The sequence below is a fragment of the Mya arenaria genome, chromosome 9 (assembly GCF_026914265.1).
Source record: "Mya arenaria isolate MELC-2E11 chromosome 9, ASM2691426v1".
NCBI lineage: Eukaryota > Metazoa > Mollusca > Bivalvia > Myida > Myidae > Mya > Mya arenaria.
The window spans coordinates 45771921-45795228 of record NC_069130.1 but is presented as its reverse complement, the minus strand read 5'-3'; the positions used below and the strand labels follow the sequence as shown (position 1 = coordinate 45795228).

The 23308-nt window shown below is 34.1% G+C and overlaps 2 protein-coding genes across 3 annotated transcripts in view; both read left to right on the top strand.

Moving 5' to 3' along the window:
- Positions 1 to 786: 786 nt before the first annotated feature.
- Positions 787 to 23308, top strand: part of LOC128246867 (rap1 GTPase-activating protein 1-like) — a 168550-nt gene continuing 146028 nt past the window's right edge. Inside the window, exons 1-2 of one of the 2 annotated variants that reach the window (XM_052965361.1) lie at positions 787 to 824; positions 1013 to 1702. In XM_052965361.1, coding sequence (XP_052821321.1) covers position 1702 — 1 coding nt within the window. In that variant the 5' untranslated portion in view covers positions 787 to 824; positions 1013 to 1701. Of the gene's footprint in view, positions 825 to 1012; positions 1703 to 23308 lie in introns of those variants that run through there. The other variant, XM_052965362.1, reaches the window with a different exon arrangement.
- LOC128246868 (uncharacterized) lies at positions 13317 to 14726 on the top strand. Its single transcript, XM_052965368.1, has 2 exons — positions 13317 to 13893; positions 14101 to 14726. The coding sequence occupies exons 1-2, from the start codon at positions 13352 to 13354 to the stop codon at positions 14633 to 14635; spliced, it is 1077 nt and encodes a 358-aa protein (XP_052821328.1). The 5' UTR covers positions 13317 to 13351; the 3' UTR covers positions 14636 to 14726.

Below are 23308 nucleotides of genomic sequence, written 5' to 3'. Positions count from 1 at the left end.
AATCAATACATACACATGTATATCAAACATAAATTTTGAATGATGAACCTTAAATTACTTACTAAATAGTGCATTTATGGAAAATATTTGCTACTGGTAACAAGATTGTAACTGTGAATTTAAAAGCAGAAAGCGCAGTTATTAAATGATCGCCGAATACTAAAAGATTAACTGTGATCTACTACAGTTTCATAAGGTAGAAAAACTGTATTTTATGCTCATTTCTTTCAAATTAAACTCGATATCCTTCATAAGAACCATTGTTTTTGACATGTGTATTCATCCTTGTTTGGAATATAAAAACAATATTTTATTAATTGTGGTAAATTGTGGTAAATCTTATTTTTGGAGTAAGAGTGAATTTTTAATAGAGTTTAAAGATCAATTCAGATTATGCAAAAACAAAATATTCTCAATTCAATTACATACAGATGCCAGGTATCTAAATACATAATTAACGCAATTAATACTTTGCTCCTGGTTCTTAACACAAAAATCCCAGAGGTTTATCGGAATATCGAAGCAATGCACCACTCTTTCCTTCTGGATTCCACGGAATGATTTCCCCAACAGTATTTGGCCGTAGACATAATTACATGTTTTCTTGCCATTCTGAATTAGTTAAGCAGAAAACTCTGGTGCTTATGAATATTCTGTAAAAAACGAGTAGAATATTTATCTGATGTTTTTTTTCTTGTACTTAATGAGATTTTTGTGCTGTGGTGTGTAAATGTGCATGAGTTTTTTTCAGTTGAACGTATTAATTGGACATGTAAACAGTGATAAGTTACCAATCAAAACAGGGACTGGATATATAAATGAAAGTAATTGGTATTCAATTAGAATAAATACAATAACTATTTGATATCAATTGGTTATCAATCAAAACGATGACTGGATAACTATTTGATAGCAATTGGTTATCAATAAAACAGATAGCAATTGGTTATAGCCTGGATATATTGACAAAACAATCAATTAAAATAGTTTTGAAATCTAGTTATTTTTAAAGCAGGTACAATTGGTATATATTTGAGTGTTTTACAATAATTACTAAAACAGTGAATTGATATGGCTTGGAAACATTATTTGGACTCTAATTGGATACACATATTAAACAAGTAACTGACTTTTCATGACTATATCTACCCAATCTGCTCGATATCAACTAACTTAAATGATTGATTTGACATATCAAGATACTTACTGGATATCTCGCTGGACAAGTCATTGATAATTGGATATAACGACATTGATAACATGTTGTTTTTTTCAACATTAAGTGGAAATCATTTTCAGTAGTTATAGGATAGCTGTTTCAACAGCGGTTTGATATCTGATTTCAACAATGATTGGATATCATACCCAACAATGGTTGTTAATCCATTTAAACAGCTTTTGTACAGTTAATACTAGCGATTTGATATACATCAGATCAATGATATGATATAAATATATCAACAATGATTGGATATTTATTTAATCAATGTTTGAATATCCAGTTTTAACATATTGGATATCTACAACAACAGTGATAAAATTTGAAATAAACCAGTGATTGGCTATCTACATTAACAGTGATTAAATATGAATTAAACCAGTGATTGGATGGATATCTATATCATCAGTGATTGAATATGAATTAACCAATGATTGGATATATATATAGTTTTAATAGTGGGTGGATATCTTACGAACAAAAGTAAGTGTTTGTTGATGCCTTTATTGTGCACATTTTTCTAAAGCACTATATCTAAATCATACTATAATTGTAATAAATATGTTAAATTGGTTAGACTGATAATTGAGCTTGTAATTTACTGTCCATCCATTACACAAAAATGGTTTGTGCAGGTTTGTCTAGAAAAGAAATGACCAACGCTTCCAGGTAAAGTTTGTCCTCAGTTGAGAACGCCATTTACGGTTATTGACATTAAGTACTATGATATTGGTACATATTCATTTCATGAGTACGGAGGGTCATGACCGGCAAATAATTTCAGAGTAATTCTTGTTACATGAATTCAAAGGTATACACAATGTATATGTAGTTTTAATTATGCTAAATGAAAAACAATAACAACAGTCATTTTAATAAAACTAAGCTGTCCACATGCTATGTTCTGGCTTGATGACTCTTTGAAATGATTTGATTGGTTTGAATTTATTTTTGTATTAATATTGACCAATCAATAAACGTTTTCAATATTTAAAGCAAAAAGTTTAAAACCGATTTCATTAAATCGCATATCAGCGAATATATGACTTTTTCAGACTTAAATCGTCTTTAGTTGCCAATTCTTAAGGAATTGAAAAAAGATCCCTTAGTCCACAAGTACATAATTTAAATGTATTCATGGAACAGTGAAAGGTGTAGTGCAGCACATACGAATGCTACTTAACACACATATTTTAAACCACAAATGACATTATCATATGCCAACAAGATCAAAGTGTGACCTACTCAGTGTTTAGTGTCAAGTTTGAATGTGAAAAACAATATAATTGAAAGTGATTCACAATATGGCTAAAGTCTTGAAACTGCATAGCAAATACCTTACGTCTAAGAACGTGGATGTCAAATTGTACCTGTAAAAAAATGTAATCATAGGTGCAGTATATGCCAGACAATTCATGAGAAATATTTGAAAACAAAATAGTAAAGAAATCTTGGCACATCTGAAACCGATTAACATAAAGATTGCACCCAGCTTTAGATACACAAAATAAATCTTGACTTGCCAATGGCATCTGTTTGGAGAGAAAGTTATATAACACCTAAACATTTGGAATCATTATCTGATGATGGGTTAAACATCCTTAATTAAACTACAAAGATGTTCGAGAAATTTATAAACGCGATGACTGATTTTGTAGGAGGGTGATCTTGTATTTTTGTTTAATTGACGGACGGTGGTTCTGTAATTTCACCTGACAGACTGTGTTCTTATAAGATTAACTTATCTGACATTGATCTAGAAGAACATTTCCTTATCAGACAGTGATATTAAAAGATTTGCTTGTCGGATGGTGATCTTATAAAACATTGCCGTCGGACGGTGATTTTGTAAGATTCACTTGTCGGACGGTGGTCTGGTAAGATTTACTTGTTGGACGGTCATTTGTAAGTACAGTGATCTTGTCGAACGGTTATTTTGTACGATCTACTTTACTCATGCTTATAATTCAAAGGCATTCTTTTTATATTCAGCTGTTTCTTTCTGACAAACTGGGTGCGTTTCGTATTATAATCGTACAAAAAGATTGCAATTATTGTGAGAATGTGGTAAATAACATGTTTCTGTTTTTCAATGGGACATTTTGAACGACACAACTCTTGTTCAAAATAATGGGAATTAGACCTTGTCATTTCTTTCATTACATGCAACTACTGTAATGGTCGAGCGTGAAAATGATAGCGGTGCATACAACTACTCTTTTTACTTTTTGAATATTCCTGAATCATTTTGATTACCAAAACCTAGCGCGTGAAACGCAATATCTTTATTCCTATGCTTTTATTCTTCTCACTCTACACACTATTTCTGAAATCTATATAGCTGTGAGAATCTGATTTTGCACCTGCCAATTTCGACGTGCTGGTGTTACCTTCGGATTATTGCAAACAAATTACCTATGCGTCGTATTGCAGGTAAGTTGCTGTCGATAATAGGTACAAGTTGTACGTTCCCAGACGCAGTTTTTTATGGAGAAATATCTAAGAGGTTTGTCAGCATTTAGTTATTCCACTTTGATGTTTGATTAACTCTTACCTTTTCATTATACTAGCGAAAAATAGTCACTGGGACTAACTGTAACCAATTATTTTACATTAATTACTGATAAATTATTTAGTTACTGTTAATGATATATTATACAAATATCAGATACCAAGGTGAAAGCATATGATGTTAACTGTTGAAAGTTAGTGTCAACCGAGGCGTGATAAACACCCTTTGTTCAGTAGAGTACAATGAATATCAGAACTAATAAAGACCTCTCAAATAACCCACGAAACGTTTATGTTAACATTGGTTAACATATTGGTTAACATGATTTGTAAGTCGCGTAGCAAATAGTGTCTATTGTATTTATCAAAAGTCAGTCAATTATCCAATCGAACAGATTTTACGATTTTTGCAAATAGGGTTTTAACCTTCACCTTGTATAATGAAGGAACTATTCTAATAGTGTTGTTGTTTTCAATATACCCGATAAAAAGAGATATTGTCAAATACAACGTGTACGCGTACTTGTTAATATAACCATATTTGATATTTATGTACAAGTTGCAATAAGGTTTATTATCGATTGCAAAACTTCACTTTCAAGTTGTATTTATAGATACTTGCATAAATCACACTGTATTCCAAACTAATACAATGTTCACCTAGTTTTTTTAATGTAGTGCTAAAAATAGGTTACATGTACACGTACAAGTAGTGTTTCGCAACCTCCATCATGATGAGAAAATGGTTTTCATATTATTCAAAAGAATCAATGCTCCTAATCCTAGCTAAATTGGTCGGCATGAATCACAGTGTAATAATTTGTCCTGTCGGCTACTATTGGTAAATTTTACCAGGGCATATTATTGAATGTCTGTAGTTCTTATCGGTTTAGTTTCTTGGTTGTTATTATTGGTGACTTATACGAGAATATCTTGGTCACCGTCTATTTTCCTTTTTGATTTAGCTTATGGCTTGTTTTTTTTAGTGACTTATATCAGGATATGTTGGTGACCATCTGTTAATCTATAATAGCGAGATATAGCGATTGTATGGCTTGCTTATCATTTGCAACTTATACCAGAGCATCTTGGTGACGCATATTGTCATACACGTATAAATCAATAAAAAATCATCATATATTTCTTTCACTCAGGAAATTATGTTATTCTATTATATTCATGAAATAACAGTCTTAAGGTGAAATCAACAATCATCCTCAATGTAAATAATTTATGAGTTGTTGTTTTTCAAGTGAATTGCCGTGATCTTTATTAGCATTTGACAGATAGATGTTAATCAGATATTTCTATTTCTGCATGATAAATTATTAAAATACAAATATTGCCTTTTAATATACATTAATTCAATATAAAATACTTTCTAGAAACTCTATTATCTTGACTTTTTGAAGTTTTCAGATACACCAAAGCTAAAATAATATTTATATTCTATAGTTTCCGTGTTAAACTTGTATATACTGTCATTGTGTATAAAGAACACATTAAACATTTGAAGTCCATGAACTTTAAAACAGCACATGCTACCAGGAAGGACTGTTTTTAGAGGAATGGAAAACTGGTGTTTCTTACCGTTTTCAATCAGAAAATATATTTTCTTAATAATAATATGTTTGTATACAATAATTTTACTTCACGTTCTTCATACAATTTCTTTCTATTTTTGTATTGGAAATTATTTATTTTGATGCAAAAGTGAACATTATTAAGTGATTTCCTACTCACAATTCAGGGTTTATATTATACATAACTTCAAGTTCTAGCTGATGGCAAGTAAACTGAATGATAATTTGTTTTGTTGCCTAGCAACAGTTTATTATTATTATTTTTTAAGTTCAGAAAGAGATTTATTGATTTGACTAAGATAGACAAAAAAAACTGCTTGTATTTTTTACTTTCTAAGGTTTATCATAATAAAATATTTGTCATCAGTGATCAGTGCACAAGCTTAAAACTACCATTCTCTTTTTTCAAATTTGACGAGATTTGACTCAATATAAGTAACACTCCTTTTCTAAATTAATGTCAATGAGTATAATTTGATTTTTTATAATGCTTTTATATGTTAGTATAAGTGTTAATGATGCTATCCTTTTTTATAATAAGCATGACATTGTTTTGCTATTTTTGCATATTGATTTCAAAACTAAGAATAGTTTACCTATTCTACAATTAATTGCTCAGCATCATGGTTTTACACTTCTAGAATACTAGGTCCCTAAGACACATATATGTATAAATGTATACTTCTTAGTTATTCCCTTATAACTGTATGATAGTACGTTAAGGAATTGTAAACAGTCAGTAATCACTTAATCAAATGTTACTTTTACAAACATGACTTATCTTCCAAAAGTTGTTGATAAGTCAATTTTACAAATAATTATTTATCTCACTGCTGCATTGTAGTTTGCAAATAGTTCATATATATATATATATATATATATATTAGCTGTCGTACCCTGTTAGTATGTTAAAATGAATATTACACCCTCATATTGTAAATGTGTTTTTTCTGGGGGAGGGGGATGGATGTGAAATTTTGAGTGGGTTTCGATCTACAATTTCGATGTCAATTCTGAAACAGTCTTTCAATATATTCATAGAAATCATTTCTTATTAATCTCTCCCAAGTTTATCAACTGCGGTCAATCTTTTGACGTCAATATATACGTCTTGCCCTGTCTGTCGTTGCTTGTTATTATTCCCCGAAAAAAGGAAATCTGGGAGACTGTCCTGAATATGTTAACGAACGTCTCGGTATTTGTGAAATTCAAGTCCCACATGGTATTTCTTTTTTAGCATAACAACAGAACAGAACAGTGTTAAGAACTGCAATAAACATCTTTTCGGGGTTTTTTATAGATTGAATAATTCAAATATTGCGGTTATTCGGTGTTGGGAAAGTTTAACATAAAATCAGTGCAAATGTTTACGATTATCCATGCACTAGTCCGTATTCTAGAGAACCTATTACCCAATAATTTTAAAACACTTTGTGTCTTATTCAAGTTAAGTTAACACATATGTTTTCTCAAATGCATGTACAACATGCATTGTTGCGGTATCTTAGAAGGACAATGCAAATGCTCGTATTAATTATTCAAAATAACATACAAGTATTGACAAGTGAGCCATCCAATATGATGTTGGGACCATATAACACAAGCATCTGAAGTTAAAATGTTACCTTTTCCTTAATTGTCAATAATTTAATTGCAAAATAATAATTTCTCCAAGTTAAACAAAAGTGTGAAGGAAACTATTATTCTGCAATTAAATTATTGACAATTAAGTTTTTAAAAACGAAAACCCCATTTAAAAGCATCAGTTTTTTTAAAGAATTATAACAATTCCAAATTTTACACTTCGTTAAAATATGTTAAAAATATATTAAGATGTTTCTGCAATATTGGCCGTGACACCGGCAGGAAGTCATATTGACCAAGGTACAAGATCAAGATTTTTTTAAGCAGGGTGTATGATACCAAGAAACATTAGCTCAATGGGCTCTTTTCGGACATGAATAACAAACATACATAACATAACAAAACATAACAATATACTGGAGACCTGGAAATAAAAGCATATAGTATTAAATAGGTTTCATTGTGGAGTTTTGTGCTGTTGTTCCGTGTTTCTTGTTTGTGAATTTTTGTTTTTGTCTTCTATGTCTCTGGCGTTTACCCAGTGCCATTAAACAGGGTTTGTGTTTAAACTGTTGGCTACTGAGCTTGTTTCTGTAGTTTTTCATATAAATATTCATATTGGAAAAAAAGTATTTACAGAAGCCGTCTCTAATTAATTTCATGCAGACAATCACATCCAAATCTCTGCTTGGCCAGCGTCTTGTCAATATCAGCACCTGCCACTGTGTAAGAATGTTGATTGAACAGAGGACCAATATCTGTAGTTAGATAGAAAATTATGTATTCCAAATAAATCAAAACATGAAAGATAGAAAATTTACAGTTTGACCTATTTTGTCAAGCACGGAATGCGCTTTTTATTGAGTTTGTTCATTTAGACCGCATACAATTCAATTCCATTGAATATTTTATTGCATTAAACATATCAGACATGTTTATAGCATACAAGTGCAAGGCATGGTTTTAGACACGAATTGTTTTAACAGAAGAGCAGAACATTTTTTAGGGATACAAACAATAACATATTTATTAGTTTCTTACGATGTTAGATTAATTAGAGATTTATTCGAATGTTAGACAACAAATTAATCATGTTTTGATTTGTTGGCCACGTGTAGAAATATCTTTATATATATTTGGCTCTTAAGTCACGGGAATAATAACTTATTTTCTCCATCATTGCGTATGGGCATTTTTGTGAAATAATTTCAAACTTCAAAGGCATAATTGAGACTTCAGTTGCAAATTGAGAAGGGCAATTCCGATATTTGGAATTAGCGGATCAATGCCCTTTTGAAATATTCATTGGTTTGTAAGACTTCAATTCTTGCCTGGTTTGAGATTGAAACTTATTCAAATTGAACTACAGCCTATCTGATAGTGTTTTATCGATCACGAAACACATTCCGGCAAACTGCCAATATGTTATAATAATAGGGAAACGAATCGTGACATTGGTAGTAAATTACTGAATCATTTGATACCAAAATGTGTTGTTGTTGTTGTTGTTAGTTGTGGTGATGGTGATGGTGGTGTTCAAATCGAAACATCTCTTGAAAATTATTATTATATGTTCTAACACGTGTACGGCTTCATTGCTCACTTACAGATAATGTGCTTATCTTTGAAATACATCAACTTAATGCATGATTTCATTCCATGCTTCTTTATTGACCTTGGCTGAAAACCTTTCATGAATGTATAAATATATCCCTGCTAATGCTTAATATAATTTGGGCAATGACAGTTATAGAATCTTTTGATCGTTTCCAGCCTAGGCCCCAAGTTACTATGTATGGACGAAATTCTTTATAGTGTTACCTTTTCTTCAAAAAAGTGACGTAACGGCACACCGACCGTGTAACACTTGGTACGCATCCACAGTGGTTTGTTTAGCTTATATGTACAAAACTAAGTTCATATCTGAACTTATCACCATTTTTTCGGATATTTTTCAGAAATGTATTGAATTTGAATACACGCATGACCGCCCCCTCCCCCAATATTTTATATGCCTTTGAATGCCAAATTTAAGCCCTGTCATAGAAGCTCAGACCAATCAGGGTAAGGCGATTGAATCACTGTGAAGCCAATGACAGCTTTTGACCAATCAGGGTAATTTCATTTGTAAACTCTGTAAGGCCCAGAAGTTTATGTCTTATTAATATTTTGGTCGCAGGCCAATGTTGACTGCTCTATTTTCTGCATATCGTGAAAATTGAACTAATTTTGGTGTATTTGGGCGCATTTGTCAGAAAAAAAATGAAAAGAAAAAATGAATATCGTCGATTGATGGGCCACATGAAACTGCTAATACGAAGTATATGCTACCTTTTACTACTGGCACTAGTTTAACAAGTAAACCTTGGTGGAAACATAAACTGGGATATACTGAGTACTTTATGAAACTATTTTTGGTGCGTTTTTCAAAACCAATCCACGCAAAATTAAAGATGCACTCTTACTCCCAGATCAGATTTACCACAAATAATAATATTGTTTTGATATTTTAAATAGGATGAATAAATGTAAAAAAAAACAATGGTTCTTATGAAGGATACTGAGTTTAATTAGAAAGAAATAAGCATTTCACATGGTATTTCTACCTTATGAGACTATAGTAGATCACAGTAAATCTTTTAGCATTCACCAATCATTTAATTTTTTTTTTGCCCTTTCTGCTATTGAATACACGATTACAATCTTGTTATCAGTAATTAATATTTTCCATAAATGCATTATCTAGCCAGTAGTTAAAGGTTTATCAGTCAAAATTGAAGTTTGTTATACATGTGTATGTATTGATTTTGAATAAGAGTGTCACTTTAAGAAAGTGAAAATTTAAAAAACACTGTGGCCCACACAAAAATACCAGACAGACAGACAGAAATGTTTATTGTCGTAAACATGTTATATAACAGTGTCTTGACAAAATATGATAAATGTAATCATATATATATATAAATAGTCAGTATGGTCAGAACGATGCATGGCCTAAATACAAAGAAAAGATAATACAGTCGAAACCCGTTTGCTGGATATCCTAGGGACCGGCCAAAAAACCGGTCCTTTAGATAAAGTTCGAGCCAACGAGGAAATCGAGCCAAGCGAAATCGAGCCAACGGGTTTTGACTGTAGTATAAGTAAGTTAAGTAAAGAATATACATGACTGTATCAAATACCAATCAATACCAAATAGAGTTTAGTAAATTATGAAATTATGAATGGACGTGTTTGCGATGGCGGGTTTATTTGTCTGTTTTCAAGAAAAAAGCAGGTTAAATTACGCCTATCTAAAAATGATTCTTATTACTGTACAGCATGAAAGCGAAAAGTAGACGTGTTTTTTTTCAAGTTTGTAAACTTAAACTTAAACTTTCTAATTTCTCACTATCTAATGGAAACAAGTTCTACTGTTATTTTGAATATTTTCTTATATATTGCACAACACTCATCACGTTCCCAGGTGTCCGTGGCATTGAATATTTTCTTATATATTGCACAACACTCATCACGTTCCCAGGTGTCCGTGGCATTGAATATTTTCTTATATATTGCACAACACTCATCACGTTCCCAGGTGTCCGTGGCATTGAATATTTTCTTATATATTGCACAACACTCATCACGTTCCCAGGTGTCCGTGGCATAGTTGTCACATGAGCTAGATATGTCCACATAGTTCGTAACATGGAAAGCTTCATGCAAATATATCTGTTGGTCGGAACCATTTTTAGTATGGAAATATTGAGTACGTTATATCCAATTTCTTAGGCATTTCCTGTACTTTTTTTTCTTTATATTTTAAGACCTGATTTTAATTTTTGAACGTGTTCTTTAAAACTTCATTTACAAATATCAAACAGAATTTACATTTGAATTGTAGCTCTGTTTACAGTGAGAACATTTGAGAACCGCAGACAGGGGAATTTGCGCCATTTAAAATAAGTGCTGTTTTTCGAAAGATTGAAAACGCAATTCGGCTCCAAAATTTCTAAAATGATTCCATTCGCACTGGAAACATATGAAATATACTTATATCATAGCTGTTCCGAAAACCCGTTTGATATTTCTTAATGTTCATTCATCAAAGCTCCCCAAAGTGGGTGTATGGTTTCTGCCAGTTTGTGTTTCCGCCTTTTCGCCTTTCGGTAGAAAAGCGCAAACGATTGCATATGCAAATGCATACGTATACTGATATCATAGCTATTTCCAAAAACCGATTGATATTTCTAAATGTTCATTCATCAAAGATCTCCAAAGTGGGTGTCTGGTTTCTGCCAGTTTGTGTTTTCGCATTTTCGCCTTTCAGTAGATATGCACATACGATTGCATTTGCAGATACACACGTATATCGCACATGAATCTAGAAGGGATGAAAGGTTTACATGCATGCCTACCGCAAAGGGCGAAAATACGTAATAAGTATTCGCCAACTCAAAGGAGAAAAGCTGCCACACATTTAGTTCGTGCTTTTGCTCTCCATTTAGTGGGTTTTCCACCTAAAACCCCGCCAAGCCGCTTTGTTGTCGTGGTAGAAATCAGCAACCTTTAAATCAGGTCAAGCGGTAGATATAAACAGTGACTGGTCCATATAAACAGCGACTGGTCCATATAAACAGTGACTGGGCCATATAAACAGTGACTGGTCCATATAAACAGTGAGTGGTCCATATAAACAGTGAGTGGTCCATATAAACAGTGACTGGTCCATATAAACAGTGAGTGGTCCATATAAACAGTGACTGGTCCATATAACCAGTGACTGGTCCATATAAACAGTGAATGGTCCATATAAACAGTGACTGGTCCATATAAACAGTGAGTGGTCCATATAAACAGTGACTGGTCCATATAAACAGTGAGTTGTCCATATAAACAGTGAGTGGTCGATATAACCAGTGACTGGTCCATATAACCAGTGACTGGTCCATATAAACAGTGACTGGTCCATATAAACAGTGACTGATCCATATAAACAGTGAGTGGTCCATATTAACAGTGAGTGGTCCATATAAACAGTGACTGGTCCATATAAACAGTGACTGGTCCATATAACCAGTGAGTGGTCCATATAAACAGTGAGTGGTCCATATAAACAGTGACTGGTCCATATAAACAGTGACTTGTCCATATAAACAGTGACTGGTCCATATAAACAGTGAGTGGTCCATATAAACAGTGACTGGTCCATATAAACAGTGAGTGGTCCATATAAACAGTGACTGGTCCATATAATCAGTGACTGGTCCATATAAACAGTGAGTGGTCCAGTCAGGATTTTTTATACAATAAAATGTTTTACACAAAACAACTTAATAATTGTTAGTATATACTAACACAAAATGATTTCTTTTTAAAATCTGGTAAAAACTGGCATTCTGATAACGATAACTGTGATTTATTGACATATTCAGAGTCCTTGTTCTGTTAATAACAAGCCCTTCGTGTAAACGCCCAAATTACCACTTTCGCGGGCACTGATGCTAGTAAAAGAGATCGGGTACGATCATAACTTTGTTAAGAAGCTCTGTAAGATGTACAACTCGGGTAGTTTTCAGTATAAACGAAAGGTTTCTAAAAATATGTTAACGAAAATAAGAAACATGGAAGACCAGATTCCAATACCAAATCATATGCATTACAAAGAATACACATGTATTTAGTCACTAGAATTTTTATATTTAAACATAATTTATTTTCTTCATCTGTTGTGTTTTTCATTATCTCAAAACGTTTTCACTGATTAAAGTGTTTCCCAAAACTGGGAGTAGGATTTGTTATTGGTCGAAGCCCCCAAATACGTTTAAACCTGGGACCAATAACAAATCCAACTCCCAGATCCATAACAATTTAGGTGACCAGATCACAGCAACAATAAACTTAGCAAAAATGATAAAAGGTCATAATCAGAAACTCCAACAACAAAATGTGTATAAAGGTGCTTATTACAATTCGATCAAAACAAAACGATTAAACACTCTTCTACTTATGGTGTTGTCTGGTTTGCCATTAATTTCGCAAAATTTCAAGCATACATGTGTATTGCGGTGTCAAATATATTGTAAGGTGTATGAATTTTAAGTTTGTAACTGTGTGTGTGGACTGTCAGACTTCAATAGTTGTGCCATAAACAAGCTGCCAATAGAGGTTTGTCTACTGAGCTTTCCCCTAACGGTCCACTGTATTTTTGCTCAATACATGACTGTATTAACTCAAATGTCGAGAATACCACAACGCACTACATGACTTTCTAAGTTATGTTCACAGTTTGCAAACCAGGGATTGCTACTAATACTTCTATAGTTTCTATAAGCACACCCGATATGCAAAATATCACATTATTTACACTTCTGGAAAGTATAGAAGTACATAACAGTTAGAGTATTCATTTTGGTTCCCGCCACTGACAAGTGATGTTTACATAAATTAAGCTTCAGTGAAGCGCTATAAAATGATGGTGCCAAATAACACGACAGAGCCAGATATTTTTCTGTTCAAAAGTGGATACGAGTTCCCCGTTTACGGGTTGGCTACTGGAATGTTTTACTACATACACATACCGGCAATTGTATGCTTAATCGCGAGTGTCATCTGCGCATTGGCAACCATAGTTTTGTCCTTTAAGGATCGCAAGGTTGGTGAGTTTTTCACTGAGTGGTCTAAAGGAGAGAGGCTTGTCGTCTACATTTCAACCTGCGATGGGCTATTCAGTGCCTCTAACTTGATGAACCATCTACAGGTCTTGTTCACGTTGGCCCACGTGAGACCCAAAGAGCTATGTGTCTTTTACGGATTTGTCATGACGCTCTTTGTTGTTGCCCAGATTCTCATCGTGAATCTCGTGGCTATCAACCTCTTCGTCATGATGTTCCTGAGCAAGAACATTTCGTTTGGCAAGTATGACAGCGGTTTGCTGATCTGGGCGTTTGGGGTCTCCCTCCTTGGGGCAACGGTTGCAGCCTCTTATGAGCAGTTTGGGCCGATGGGAATTGCGTAAGTCAAATTCTCAAACTAATTTTACTTCATGTTCACTTTAACTGGTTAGCAAACTATTTATGATGATTAATCTCAGGCTATGAAATGATATAAACTTGTTAGAGATGATACAATTTTAAATACATACAACTAGCAGCAGACTCGCTTAACGGGCTGATTGTTTAAAAGCATGCCGCGGTTACAGTTAGAACGTATACTTTCCAGATGCTTTAACGACGCTTTCAAGGGCCACAAGGCAAATATGGTCCTCACTACAATCCCAGTACCAGTGATCCTGGTTACCAACATTGTGCTCTACATCGTTACCTTCATCAGGATTCGCAGCGGTGCAATGATTCGCTCCCTCGGCACAAATGCGAGCGCTGTTAAGCGCCATATTAAAGCTGCAAAGAGGATGTCAATGTTTGTCTTGGTGTTCGTAGCTCAATGGTGGTGTTTTGGTCTTGTTTGCGCTTGGTCACTGTTTGTGGACAATCTTTTGGAAATACCGGAACATTTGAACTACTTCTTGGTCATATTTACCAATCTCGGGGGTGTCCTCAACTTGGTAGTTTATCTCCTGGTGTTTAGAAATAAAAGTCGGTCATTCATGTACAATCCACGACATATGGAGAACAAAAGAAACGCCGACCTTCAGCCAGCGATAATGACATCATCAACGAAGCAACATTTTTCTCCGAAATCCGAAACGGAAGTTTTTTTAGAGATGATAAATAACGAAGAATCAACTGAACTCTGATGTAGAATTATATTAAGTCAGTGCATCAAAGAAAACTTTATTTAACTCTTGAATTCAGTCGGTACATTTATGTTATTTGAAATAGATAATATGCGGCGTTGAAATAAAATGTTTGGTATTTCCTGTGTCTGATGTTGTCAACGTGTCTTTAATTGTGTTCTCTTTTTAAACATAAAACTTCCCTAATTGTACATAGGTACAATGCTTCATGAAAAAGGTATGCTCGTACCCAGTCCCATTGGACACGCATAAATTTAGCTCAATATATTAGCAGTTGGGAAGGTGATAATGTGCATATGTCAAAAAATCACAGTTAACGTTTTCATAAGTGCCAGTTTTTACTATATCAAAAATACCGTATTTCCTGAACAAAGTTGTTGATATCGTTATCATAAGTGCCCGTTTTTACCAATGAGATTTTTGAAATATCTGAAATATCATATTGTACATTTCCCGATCAAACATATGCGTTCATGTCGTTATCATAAGTACCAAATCTTACCAATGAAACGTTTGAAATATATGTAATATCATATTTCCTGAACACACGAATGCGTTGAAATAACTTTAATTATTATTATATTACAGTATAGTTACAGTTACAGTTACTGTAAATTAAATAGTACAAGTTCTACATTAATTTTAGATGCGTGCAGTACAGAAACTGTCGAATGTCATCTTGTCGGTTACATTATGATTACCATTAATTGATAAGGATTTTTTATATCGATTTACGCTATTCTTTGCTGTTGTATTAACGATTTTTGATTTCGATCTACGCTATCCGTTGCTGTTGTATTAACGATTTTTGATTTCGATCTACGCTATCCGTTGCTGTTGTATTAACGATTTTTGATATCGATCTTCGCTATCCGTTGCTGTTGTTTTAACGATTTTTGATATCGATCTTCGCCATCCGTTGCTGTTGTATTAACAATTTTTGATTCCGATCTATGCTATCCGTTGCTGTTGTATTAACGATTTTTGATTTCGATCTACGCTATCCGTTGCTGTTGTATTAACGATTTTTGATTTCGATCTACGCTATCCGTTGCTGTTGTATTAACGATTTTTGATATCGATCTTCGCTATCCGTTGCTGTTGTTTTAACGATTTTTGATATCGATCTTCGCCATCCGTTGCTGTTGTATTAACGATTTTTAATATCGATCTACGCTATCCGTTGCTGTTGTATTAACAATTTTTTGATATCGATCTACGCTATCCGTTGCTGTTGTATTAACAATTTTTGATATCGATCTACGCTATCCGTTGCTGTTGTATTAACGATTATTAATATCGATCTACGCTTTCCTTTGCTGTTGTATTAACGATTTTTTGGTATCGATCTACGCTATCCGTTGCTGTTGTATTAACGATTTTTAATATCGATCTACGCCATCCGTTGCTGTTGTATTAACAATTTTTGGTATCGATCTACGTTATCCGTTGCTGTTGTATTAACGATTTTTAATATCGATCTACGCCATCCGTTGCTGTTGTATTAACAATTTTTGGTATCGATCTACGTTATCCGTAGCTGTTGTATTAACGATTTTTGGTATCGATCTACGTTATCCGTAGCTGTTGTATTAACAATTTTTGGTATCGATCTACGCTATCCTTTGCTGTTGTATTAACGATTATTGATATCGATCTACGCTATCCGTTGCTGTTTAATTAACGATTTTTAATATCGATCTACGTTATCCGTTGCTGTTGTGTATTAACGATTATTGATATCGTTCTTCGCTATCCGTTGCTGTTGTATTAACAATTTTTGATATCGATCTACGCTATCCTTTGCTGTTGTATGAACGATTTTTGGTATCGATCTACGCTATCCGTTGCTGTTGTGTATTAACGATTATTGATATCGATCTACGCTATCCGTTGCTGTTGTATTAACGATTATTAATATCGATCTACGCTATCCGTTGCTGTTGTATTAACAATTTTTGAGTTACAGTTAAGAGAACAGTGGAAAATTCACATGAACGGGCTGGTGACCACGGACAAAATTCAACATATACGAGATTGAAGGAAACTACTGCGTAGTTCGAAATAATCTTTTTCGGATGCATACAGGTGTTGTTGTTTTTTATAAATTCATTCTAAAAATAGAACATGTTTTAAGACATCGGCGACAAAAAACACACATCACAATCACTGCGTTTATCTTATGACTACATTATATATTTTTTTGTTATTGATTATTCGCGTATGCTTAGATTTTAGCTTTTTGATTGTTTGTTTACTTCTCCTTTCTTTGAGTTTATAATGGTCTGTCCGCGTCGTATAGTGGTTGCATTATGGCGTGATTCCGTCACATCCCCCGGTGTGACTTAAACAGATTTTGAAGCCGAAAGGAGAAATTTCCCCCAGCGGTAGGTGGGGTATATCAGTGTGTATGTACCACGTGATGAATTACGTCATATATGCTCGCCGGAAGGCAACATTTCACCAAACACTTCGACAAACCTGTTTTCAAAATAATGTTTTGACAGTGCACCGTCAGACGGCCGTTTTGTGAAAAGGTTTGTCGAATTGTTTTACGAAATTAAACTCTCAATCAAACTCTGGTAAAAGACCAAAGGCGGGGCTCCGTAAGTGGTGTTAACTGCGCTATGTTTAATTTAAAACAGTGAAAAAAATGGTGAATTGATCTTTGTTTTAAGTCTTCATTCACAAAATGTTGTGTTCCGACGTATGATTTATGACGCAATTTATCACGTGGTATACATACACTGTATATGCCAAAGAATTCAATTTAAAGCCAAAATGCTGTGAGATCCGAATGACATCTAGAGCGGTGCCAATTTGAAAGGAACACATGGCTGGTTTTATCGAAGCTCCATCGGCTGCCGCCTACTCGTATTTAAGTCGTCATTTTAGGGAGTCCCGTGCCCTCCTCGCGACATGCATGCGCCAACGGATCGAATAGGTTTTGTTTTCACATCTGGGATTAATGTTTATATACCCACAATAAGCACTAGACCCTCGCTGCACCAATCAATCAAGCTGTTGGGTACATTTGCCTGCGTTGACTAGAACTGACATTTTCATTGTCTAGTGGAATTCTTCTGTCGTATGTTGTGAATGTATTTGCATTCCTACAGCATTATGTTTTCAGCGGACTAGTTTTGTTGGATTATTTATTTCGGTACCCTCTAATTAGAAAATGCAACGTAGAAATGATGACAAAATGAGATTTGTCAATCCTTGTGAAAAGTAAATTAATATTTTGTTTTACAAGCTTTTGTATTGTTTGTTTATGATGGCGTTGGTACATATGTAGGTTTTTCTCTGTCTGGAAAGTAGAAAAAGGCGTATTACATACTGTTGTCACAGCCATTATTTTATTTTATTTTGAATTTAGATATACATGTACGTTAACTTCAGTCATACGACATAATTAATCATATTGAAGAGTCGGTCAAAACTGATCTATATGTAGTTTGGCGTTTTGTTTCAATTAATTTCTATTCTGAAAAGGGATTTTAAAGAGTGAGTTACGGGGTACGTGTTACCTGTTGACACTGCCGTGACTTATGTGACTTTAAACATGATTTTTATAACTAGTTATTCGCTGACAGCTTATATTTCAGCTTATTAGTTTTGATTTCAATGGGATAAATGTTTATATACCCACAATAAACCATAGACCATTGCTGCACCAATCAATCAAACGGTTGTGAAATTTTCCTTCGTTGACTAGAACTGACATTTTCATTGTCTAGTGGATTCCGTCTGTCGCAAGTCGTGAATATTATTGCATTCCTACAAAATTGTTTTCAGGGGACTAGTTTCTTTTGATTATATATATAAAGATTACATTTGATACCCTCTTTATTAGCAACTGAAACGTAAAAATAGTGATAAAACGTATTATTGCTTGAGATTTGTCTACCCTTGTGAAAAGTAAATTCATATCTTGTGTTACATGCTGTTGTACCGATTTAAAATGATGACGTTGACAGGTTTATGCATTTATTTGATTTTGAATTTAGGTAAATTAGTGCGTTTACCTACGGTCATATGCCATAATTAATGATATTGAGGAGTTTGTCGAAACTGACCTAAATGTTGCTTGACATTTTGTTTAATTTAATTTATATTCTGACCGAAAAGGGATTTAAGATTTAAGAGTGAGTTGCGGGTGTTACCTGTTGACACTACCGTGATATTTGTGACTTTAAATAGGGTGTTTTTATTACTTTTTATACGCTGACAGTTTATAGTTCAGCTTATCAGTTTTGAGTTCACATCTGGGATAAATGTTTATATACCCACAATAAACCTTAGTCCCTCTTTGCACCGATCAATCAAACGGTCGGGTGCATTTGCCTACGTTGACTAGAACTGACATTTCCATTGTCTACTGGATTCCATTTGTCGTACTTTACATTCCCTATGAATATATTTGCATTCCACCAAAATAATGTTTCCATCGATTTTCTTTCCTTTGGCTGTTTTGAACTCCACTACACGTACTAGCAAGTTGAACGTAGAAAAAATGGCTTAAAACACGTATTTTTCTCGGAAATGTCCATTCTTGTGAAAAGTATATTCACAGTTTGGGTTACAAGCCTCTGTGCTAATTATAAAATATTACGTCGGTAGACTGTTGCATTGACGTTGAATGTATGTATAAGTCTTCGATGTCTGCACTAACCGACCCAGTGAGAATATGAACCAGTTACCTTTCCAAGTCAAAATTGTAAAAATGTATATATATATATATATTACACCAAAATACACCATTTAGACTCCGAGTTGCCAGTTATTTCTTGGAACACCTTGAATGCGGCCTTCTTACGTCAAATCTTGGAGCCACCTCTGGTATGGCAACGTTTTCGCGATCATATAACATCTTTAATGATATTAAGATCTTGGTCAAAACCTGACTTAGTTTGGACCTTTTGTTTCCATCTTTTGATTTATATTCTGTCCGTAAAAGGGAATTTTAAGATCGAGGTGCAGGGTGTTACCTGTTGACATTGTTATGACTTGTGTGACATCCAAAAAAGGATGTTGGTTGAATTTTAGGCTAATGGGCTTTTCCAAAAGAACATTTAGTATACTCCTCCAACTCGCTATAGACAAAAATTAAAGTATATTACGAACATGGACACAAGTTGTCTTCACATTTGGGCATATGTAGGAATGCCAAAACTTACATAATATTATATACAATACGCTGTGTCTATCTGTAAAGACACGGATGCGTGATAATAGGAATGTGACGTCAGGCCTCTTAAAAAGGACACTAGCATCATGGAAATAGTCCCCAGAAATATATAAGCCGAAAGTTGGAGAGATAACTTCAACCGAGCTGAGCTAATTATATCTAACTAATGACGAAGGTAAGCGAAGAAAGGTATCTCACACGAAATAAATGCCTCTTTCTTGTACATCTCAATCAAACAGTGGGGTACTTTACATTTGCTGACTAGAATTGACATTTTCATTGTATATTGGATTCTACCTGACGTATTTATCTTTGAATTCTGTTGCATTCTGCCAGAATGATGTTTTTACTATAAATATTTCTCGCACAGTTTGTTCGTAGAAGAAGAAATATATTTGCTACCAATCGTTGCCAAACTCAACTAAAACAGGCAATTCTTAAAGGCACTTTTCATGGGTTGTCAAATGCACTTTTAACCAAAGAAATAAAAAATAGGAAATTAAGTGTGGCAAATCATAAGGTGTGTCAGAACTCAGATATTGACAACTGAATCCCTTCAACAAACGTTGATATTCTCTCAAATATTGTCTTTGAAGACCACAATTTTGAATACCGTTAGTATGCATTTAAGCAATTTTTTGTAGCGTGATTGACTGATGGATATCTTTACGTAATGTTTCCAATGTATTCGATCATGATAAGTTAAAATATACATCAGTTATTGAATCTGTCCTTCTAGCCGAGCGGAGTGGCCTATTTTTTCTCTTGATTCTACCGTCGCTCTGGATTCGCTCCTCACTTCAACCTCACTTTTTTTATATTTTAATATTTTTTCCTCAACTTCGTTACATAGAGTTAAAAGGTTATAACATAAGTGTTTTCAGATACATTAGCGGGATAAACAAAAAAGGGTCCTTTCAATATTTATGATATTATTCCTTTTTGGCTGACGTAAACATTCAATTTCTACGAACAACATTTATGTTAGGGTGTATGACTTCCACATTGTTTTTTTTATATAATTTACCAAAGATAAATGAATGTGTTGTTTTCGATTCAAAATGAACTTACTTTAATAGTTTCGTTACCATATGATAAACAGACACTACCAACCTAATCGATCCTATCGAAAAGGGAGACTACTGAGTCGGAAGCAATTTGCAGTTGCGCTAACCAAACAGGTTTAACAATAAACTTTCCAACTAATCTGGTTAATGAAACAAGCATTTCTTTGCACGTGCATAATGACAATTTTTGCAAAAAAACAACATCTTATCTGAACTATTTTGTGGACGGAAGGTTAAAATGGTAAAAACATTGTTCATTTTAAGGGTGGTGTGGGGTAGTGGGGGATGGGGGTTGAGGGTGGGGGGGGGGGTTGAGAGATAATGTGACATATACAGCTAAATGGTTGTTCGACCTCTTTTCCCTCATAGGCCAAAAACTTGAAAATGGTTTGGTTATGGTTTTTTCCTTTTCAAAAACAGGTAGTGTAAGAATATTATTGTCATTATTGTAGAATTGGGTTAAAGTAATTTTCTGCATACTAATGCACCAGTCAATTGTACATGTTGTAACCATGGCACCCCAGGGTCCAGGAAATAGCTGGGACTTGGACCTAACGTCAAGGCAAGCCCAGGTAAAATCCCCACCCAGCAGAGACAAACCGCTGCTACTAAAATCCCCACCAAATGCCCCCGCACCCCAGGGACCCTGGTAAGGGTCATCCCCCCCCCCCCCCGCTATTTTGGGGGTGAAAACAAAACCACCACCATTGCAGGGCCACTTTCCTTACTATCCCAGGTATACACCCAGACCTTGGGGGCCTTGGTTACAATTGACAGGTGCATAAGTAATTGTTTAAAGGTTTTAAACTACATATTAAAACACTCACAAAACCAACTGACTATAAAAACATTACTGTTTTTCATAGGTACGGTCAGGTAACTCGAACCAAATTATTTTTGGGGACCTATTAATGTCTTGTATTAACTAATAATTGATTCCCAATGTGATAGTGAGCTTAAAGGAACTCGTTCATATGGTTTGTAAAATGCACTTTTTACGGATTTTTATTATTATTACAAAATAAAGTGTGCCAAATAATTCTAGGGTTTAAGATACTGACTGCTGGAACCCTTGAACAAATGCTGAAATATGCTGAAATATTGTCTTTGAAGTCCAAAATTTTGAAATGTGTTACTAAACGCTGTTTGACAAAAGGCTGTAGCTTGTTGATTGGTTGGTTGACATTATCACATGATGCTACCAATGCTTCCATTAAGATTTAAATTTTCATCAACTAATTACTAGTCTTATTACGAGACTCTGTGGGCGAGTGGTTAAGGAATCAGTTCTTTATTTTCTTCTTGACTAAACAGGCATGGGTTTGCTCCTCACTACAACCATGTTATTTTTAGCTTGACTATTCAAAGAATAAGGAGAGCTATCCTAGTCACCCAAGCGTCAGCGTCGGCGTCAGCATAACCACTTACGTTAAAGTTTGCATACCACCTCAAATACTTTCAAAGTCCATTGACATCTGGCTTTGAAACTTTGCACGCTTGTTCACCATCATGGCCCTAACCTGTACACAGAAGGATGTCACTGTATCAAGCATTTTGACAGAATATAATACCTCTTTTTCAACTTAGAATTTACGTTTAAGTTGGCGTACCACCTCAAATTTATTTCATATTGTCAATCACTGAGAATAGTCGAGCACGCTGTCTACTGACAGCTCTTGTTTGTACTTTAAAATTAATTTATTTATTTCTGCAATTTCCATATTTAAAAGTGAATTAATTATTTATATCATGTATTTACAGATGCATTACTTATTTTGGTGCCAAGACATGACGGGGTCTCTTTAAAATCTGCAAATGTATATTGCTGCCTGTGTTTCTTGGCATGTGCATATAAAAACAACAGACAACCATAATCTCAATTACAAGGTTTTGACTCCAATTCATTGAGAAAACAGACAGCGGCAACCATGAGAAAAAAACTTCCAAGTTGATTATAATCTGTATCTTTTCACAATCTTTTTTTTCATCTTGTTATGCCAACATAATATTGCCCCTGTCAGTTTAGTGAATTTATGAGCTGGAAAATATGACAGCTGCTTTACCAAGAAATTTCAAGACATTTGCTTGCGTACTATAGATCGCTTTTATTTTGTCGATTCTTTTTTATTTCACTAGATCTTGTTTTGCTTTTTTATTTCACTAGATCTTGTTTTCATGATTTTAAGGTTGGGGCCACTTTCACAAAGTGAAATTTAGGGAAACTACTATTAATTAAGTCATTTGTTAATATTAGTAAATGAATATCTGGCTTGATTTTGAAGTCAAGTCTTAGAATTTACTTACTTGTGAAAGCATGCAAATATTTAACTCTTGCGCAAAATAAACATTTTACAGTGTAATGGAAATACTTGCAGTCATTGTGAATTGACAAAACACTTGTGTTGTTTAAGAGGT

Excerpts from the sequence above, each read along its gene's own strand:
- LOC128246868 (XM_052965368.1), top strand. The coding sequence starts at position 13,352 with ATGATGGTGCCAAATAACACGACAGAGCCAGATATTTTTCTGTTCAAA. Across the intron at positions 13,894-14,100 it reads TTTGGGCCGATGGGAATTGC|ATGCTTTAACGACGCTTTCA; the intron begins GTAAGTCAAATT and ends TATACTTTCCAG.